Here is a 7,163-nt window from a genome sequence, read left to right on the forward strand (position 1 = left end):
TTGAACTAATAGCTTAGAAGCTAAGTTAGGGGCTATCAGAATGGTTGAGATTGAGAGTTGGAAAAAACAACTTTCAATCTCAATTATTAAAAAAAAAAAAAATATTGCAATTACACTGGATCTCAATCCTTACTTTATGTATTCTTCTCTTAATTCATGCAGTTGAATTAGGAATTGATGCAAATCTGTTACCAACAATGATGATTCTAATGCTGACTTTGCACCAATTATTGATGATTGCAGGAGTCTCATGACCAAAATTTCATCAGTAAAGATTAACAGCTGCTTAAGGAAACTGGGGCTTACACTGAAGCTTAAATTAGGGAAAGGAGTTCAGCTTCAACAAGATTTTTTTTATTTTAGACTTTATGCTTGTGGAGGTGTCCCGACTTTTGATAAGAGACATATCTGGCTTGTACTATAATATATTTTGCTTTGAAATTGGCTCTATTTCTAATGATAATTCCTATTAAAATCATGTTATCTCAAAATTTTCAATTTTTCTGTTCTAAGTGAGACAATTTAGAACTTATTACAAATAGATGAACTTATTCTTAAAAGTTATTTTCCCCCACCCAGTCTGTTTGTTAACAACTTTTTCTTTTAGGTTTTAACTTATTAGAAAATTTGTACAGTTTCATAATTTTAGATATAATTGTACTTTAACCAACTTTTAATAAATAAACAAATAAGTTTTTAAAAAAATCATCCAGATTCCAAACAAGTAAACAACCTTTTTTTTATTGAGGTAACATATTCGGATTGCTTTTGGGAAAAAATATTCTCTTACACTTAATTTACATTTTTACATAATATTCACCGTTGATGTGTGCATTTTAAAAGATAAAAAGAAAATATCCACATTATTTATTAAAAAAAAAAGAAAAGAAAAGAAAAAAAAATTGTGAAATTTTGAGATGAATAAGTTGAACTGCTGAACTTTACCCAAATGTAAAATTACAAAAAAAACCTGCAAACTTCATTGCAATTACCAAATCAACCCTATTTATTAGTTCCATCCTTTATTATAACACAGGTATCAATTGCAATTATCTATTTTCCTCTCTTGAGCTCCAATGGAGGCACTCACCAACACTGCCTCTGCAGCCTATCTTACACCAAAAGCCTCAAACTTTGCTATCAAAATTAGCTCTTTCCTCAGGAATCAAAACCCATATACGAAATTTGCAAATGGGTACTTTCCCATCTCTCTTTCAAGGCCATTCACTACCCAGAAGCTCTGTGCTGGACATAGAGACTCAGTGATAGTGGGGGCAAAGAAGAACCACAAGAACAAAAAGCCAGACACTCATAGCTTTGTGCCCAAACCAGAAGAGGCTACTGAATTTTTCCCTGAAGCTGTGCTCCTTAAAGAGGTGCTTTTTACACAAAATCCCCTGTGTTCATTCTATTTTTTTATTTTTAATTTACTTTCCCAGAGTGCTATATAGGAAAAAAAAATAGTATTTTTAGTCTTGGTTTAGATGTTTTTGAAAGTTGGGTTCTTTTACTTGATAGTTTTTTATTATGTATGCTACTGATTCTGCTTGGGGTAAAAACTTATAGTCTTAACTGAACATGTTATAGAATATAGCCATATACAAAACCCATGAATAATGTTTATAGTTTTTGCATTTACTTTAACAATAAATCTAGTGACACGAACATTTCCACAACTGTTGAGATACTTGTTGTGTTTGGTATACAGGAAAAGCGGTGTTACTGTGTTAGTGATGGACTCATTTGAAAGTGATGTACTAGCCATAACTTTTCTCCCTTAAAAATTTTGGAAAAAGTTGTGAAGTTAAAATTTAATTGCTTGAGCTTGACTATCTCATAAATGTAAAACATGATGTTAGACTATTTAATTGGTGTTGTCTGTAAATATTAAAAAAAAAAATGGTGATGAACATGTTGATCATCTGTTGCTTCATTGCTCCTTTGCAACATTACGGTCCTTTTTGGTTAAATGTTTATGGGTCAATGGGAGATGGTAAGGGAGATGATAGATGTGTACTCTAGTTGGCAAGTCCTTTTTTGTACAGATTTGTTTAGATGTTTGTGTTTCAATGGGAGATGCTATGGTAGTTACTGGTTGTGTACGATATATGGAAGATGAGAAATGTAATTTTGCATCAAGGCCAAATCCCTTCCGATAGGTTTGCTGCTTGTATTTTGAGTTGTTTGAGTGTTGCTCTTTGTGGCTCTTGTGTTTTTTCAAGCTTCTTGCCCTGCTGTTGGTGTGTTGCAGGTCTTAGTCCTGCTGTTTCTGTGTTCTGTGCTGTAGGGTATGCCTTGTTTCTTGTGTAATGAGTTTTGCGTATTCTCAATCTTTGTATTCATGACTTTGTTGCTCTAATTTCGTTTATTCTTGAGGGGATTGTCTTGTAACTTGAGTTCCTTGTGTTTTAGTAAATTTATCATACTTATCAAAAAATATTTTGGCTTAGCCTGGATTTTATCTATTTCTCTAAAGAGTGTGATAGTCTTTTTTCATTTAATTAGTTTTCTGGTTGATTTTGAGGTGGGAGTTTTACTTTGATTTTCAGAAGAAATTTCAGGATGGTAAATTTCTGCCTGAGTTTGCCGATGCTGAGGAACGTAAGTTATTATCATAATTCAAATTAATTCTAGTTTCTTCTTCCTTTTTTCAAATATAAGGTCCTTTCTTCCCCCCGATTATGCAGAGGTTTCAGTTGCTGAAATGATTGTTGATTTGCAGAAAATCTCTATGAAACTCTGATGCTTCAGCTGGAAAGCGAAACGTTTGTGGAACAAAGTAAGTGTGCTTTCACCTCAGTTGGCCAGTCCTTGCTAGATGGGTTATTGTCCTTTGGTTACTGAGGTTTCCGGTGATAGAAATAGATATGTGTTTCTTATTTTCTTAGCATTCCAATAAATGAAGGGAATTTGTGTCTCTTTGGATCCCTGTATTTTGCGGGATGTGATTTGGTGCAATCTGATCTAGATTGATTAAGGCAGCATTTCTTAACATTCTGTGACTTTCATCTATTGAACCAGCTCTGTTCGTTGAATTTATTAATGAAAATTTGGGACCAGAATGTATTACCACTAAGAGAGAAGAGCTACTTATACATCTGTGAATAATTCTTTCCCTTGATTCTACAGTGCGCCACTATGAAGTTGTTTATTTAATTCATGAGATGCATGCAGAAGAGGTTGGAAGTGTTAATGAGAAGGTTCAAGGTGATCCCTTCTACCTTTCTTTTTAGTCTACATTTCTTCTGAAGTCATATGATAAAATTTTCATGGAAATAGATTTATTATTAGCTCATAGTATTTTCACCTTGTATGCTTCCTGGTTCTGCTTTACTGACTTTTATGTTATAAATGGACTAAAACCTGTCAAAAGACGGGAGTTCAGATGAGTGATAAAATTTTAAGAAGCCTGGATGTTTTTGAAATGATGATAGTGACTCTGTTGAATCTTCCAGGGTGCTGAATTTAGCTTGTCTATGGTGATGCAATCACTAGTTTGGATATCTGTGAGAACTGTTTGCACTCTTTGTTTTGCCTTTTGTTTCTTCACAACCAAAGGTAGTTTACTGTTACTATAAGAAAAGCAGGCAATGGAAACCTCTATGCAAGAATGACTTTTACAGTCATTGAAATGATTGTTAGTAGTGTATAAAAGGTGTCATATCTGAAAATTAAAAATAGTCGGAAAAAAAAAAGATATACAGAATGAAAAGGCTTAAATTAAAGCCTCCTAAGTGTAGATTCAACTTTAGAGGGAAAAAAAGTCAGGTATTACTTTAATATAGGTCGTCATGTAGGAACTCATGACTTGATGCATATGCATGTCCAAATTCAAGCAGAATTATTATTATTTTATTAAGTCACATTTAAAATCTGTATTAGTATCTGATATTTGGGAAATGCTTGTTGCAGATTTTTTGAGGGAGAAGAAAGGCAGGATATGGAGAGTGAGTGATTGGGGTATGAGAAGATTAGCTTACAAGATACAAAAAGCCAAGAATGCCCACTACATCTTAATGAACTTTGAGTTAGAAGCAAAATGGATTAATGATTTTAAGAGCATGCTGGACAAAGATGAAAGGGTCATTCGGCATCTTGTGATAAAGAGAGATGAGGCGATCACAGAGGATTGCCCTCCGCCTCCTGAGTTCCACACCCTGCGTGGAGATATGGATGATTATGATGAAGAGGAGGATGATATTGATTATGATGAAGAGGATGAGGAGGATGATGATGATGATGAGATTGACGGTCATGATGATGACTTCGAAGATGGGATTATTGTTGTCAAGGATGAGACTGAAGACAGATCTACTACCTTAAGAAATAAGGGAGGGAGAAGTCTGAGAGCTGAGAAAGTCAGTAGATAAATGTGCTTCCATCCGTGTAAATGTTGTTTTATGAAATGCTTCCTCTTTCTGAGAGGTTAATACAAAGATCTTCATTCAGGAAATAAATACACACACACACGTACTTATCATAATAACTAATTAAATATATAACATTATTTTTACATCAGTACACTTATCATAATAACTAAGTAAATATATAACATTATTTTTACGTCAGTACATGGTATTTCTTAATGTTTTCAACCAAAATCTATGATTTGAATCTCTCTCCCATTTCATTAAAATGAATTACATTTACATTAATTATTTTTTTAAAAAATTATTATTATCGAAAGTAGATGAATTAATTAGTAAATTTTAGTAAAGAGTTTGGTTAACATGTACTAAAAAAAGGTAAACATATTGATTTCTTACTCTGGGAACAGGTTTTTATTTTTTATTTTTATTTTTATTTTTTATAATTTTAGTTTATTTGTTCACTTTTTAAATCCTTAACTTTTTAGATAAAAGGCCAATCATATTTTAACCAACTTTGAGCAAATAAACTTTTAGTAAAAACTTACAGCCAAATGCACACCAAGATTTCGTCAGGATGTTGCCCATATTGTAGTTATACAAAGGTTTGATAAAACAAACCAAACAAAAGAACAAAATTGTAATTGGATACAAATAATAATTAAATAAAGGAAATCTAACTTTCTTTAGGATCAAGATCACCATATATTTTTCTCAAAAAAAAAAAAAGATCACCATATATTCTTCTTTTAAAAAAAGAGAGAAAAAAAAGTCACCATATATCCTAAACAAGATTTGAGGCAAGAAAAGCCTACAAGGAGCCTTTATAATGCCCATATCTTGAGATATAAAATAAAACTCCTGTAAACTAGAATCATCCATAAGTAGAAGCAAAGATTTTATTTATTTTTAATGTATATTAAAAGACACCTATCCTATAAAGATCTATTCCTGATACGGTGGCATTGGGTGATTTTATTTTTGAAGTAAATGAATAATGGACACTTATATTTGTTAAGAGCTTTATAAAATAATTTTTGGTGCTTCTAAGGAAAATGTCTTGAATTCAAATAGTTGATCTCATAACTATCAAATTATTAAAAAAAAATCACTTATTTTATGTGTAGTTCTTATTGTGGTGCATCATATGTGAGATCAAAACTTTTGTATGGAAGATATACACACATGTGTGTATATATATATATATAGAGAGAGAGAGAGAGAGAGAGAGAGAGAGAGAGAGAGAGAGAGAGAATGTATATGATTTTATTAATATAATCAATTTAGATCAATTTGAAGTGTATCATTCTAAAATAAGGGGATAATTCATTTAATCTAAATTTGACAATTGCAAAGCTTGCCACGTGATCACAAAGTGAAATAAAGCCAGTAACTGTACCAAGCCCATACTTAATACCAAATTTGCTAGAGAGAACCGTCACCATGGCCAGTCTTATAACCAAATTTGTAAGTGGTGATTGCTTCATAAAGAAAGCCACAAAAAGAGGTGATGCATCCATCTCCTACCATTTCTTGCATGTGAAGGAAATTATATTTACATCATTACATGGAATTTCATAGTGTTTTCAAACCAAAATATATAGGATTTGAATCCCCTACTCCCACTCCCAATTCATTAAAATGAATTACATTTACATTAATTATTTTTAAAAATTATTATTATTGAAAGTAGATTAATTAATTAGTAAATTTTGGTAAAGAGTTTGGTGGTTAATATGTACCGAAGAAAAGTAAAAATATTGATTTCTTCCATTATTTTCTGCTCGGCAACAATTTTTTAATTTTTAGTTTATTTGTATGCCTCCGAAAACCATAATCTTTTTAAGGTACAAGGGCAATCATATTTTAACCAACTTTAAACAAATAAACTTTTAGTAAAAATATACAGCCAAACGCACTCCAACATTTTGTCTAGGATGTTGCCCAAAATGTAGTCGTACATAAGTTTGATTAAAAAAAACCAACCAAGAGACCAAAATTGAAATTGGATACAAATAATAATTAAATAATGGAAATCTAGCTCCCTTTAGGATCAAGGTCACCATATATTCTAAGTAAGATTTGAGGCAAGGAAATCACTACAACGAGCCTAAAGCCCATATCTTGAGATATAAAATTTGAAGAGACTTTCAAATCAAGAATCACCTTCGTGTGTGTAGAGTTCAAGTTACACCTAATGTAACTCCATGTTTATAGATAGAGTTCGAGTTACACTTAGTATAGCTCCAAGTAATGTTATATCATCTAATAACATTTTATTGGATTAATCTTTAGAACATCCAAGCGTTGAATTATATGTTCATTATGTTCTTAATACGCACACCAAGTTTCGTATCAATCAAATGTGATTTGCCATTTGATCTAAAAGCCCATATTTTATGCACATTTTAAATGCAAAAACTTAAGATTTAAGCACATGATCAATGACATAATTATTGATCTCAGATTATCTTGAAATTTTGCAAGTATATAGAATATAAAAATAGAATTTAATCCAACAGTGGATTTGTTAAAATTCGCATTCAATAAAGAAATATTGAGTGATATAACAAAACTTAGAGTTATACCAAATGTAACTTGAACCCAACCTATATATATATATTTATATGTTTATTTATACACACTCATCCTATAATGATTTATTGCTGATACGGTGGCATTGGAGTTTTTAAAGTCAACAAATATTGGACACTTATATTTGTTAAGATCTTTGGAAATTAATTGGCAATTTTTGGTGTTTTTAACGAAAACGTCCCGAATTCAAATTGTTCCTCT

The 7,163-nt window shown here is 31.5% G+C and overlaps 1 protein-coding gene across 1 annotated transcript; it reads left to right on the forward strand.

The window, feature by feature from the left end:
- Positions 1-1,032: 1,032 nt before the first annotated feature.
- Positions 1,033-4,457, forward strand: LOC115950824. The gene is made up of 5 exons (XM_031068078.1): positions 1,033-1,376; positions 2,550-2,601; positions 2,723-2,779; positions 3,130-3,207; positions 3,913-4,457. Exons 1-5 carry the CDS (start codon positions 1,077-1,079, stop codon positions 4,368-4,370), a joined length of 945 nt encoding a protein of 314 aa, XP_030923938.1. The 5' UTR covers positions 1,033-1,076; the 3' UTR covers positions 4,371-4,457.
- The last annotated feature ends 2,706 nt before the right edge of the window (positions 4,458-7,163 follow it).

The sequence above is a fragment of the Quercus lobata genome, chromosome 6 (genome assembly GCF_001633185.2).
Source record: "Quercus lobata isolate SW786 chromosome 6, ValleyOak3.0 Primary Assembly, whole genome shotgun sequence".
NCBI lineage: Eukaryota > Viridiplantae > Streptophyta > Magnoliopsida > Fagales > Fagaceae > Quercus > Quercus lobata.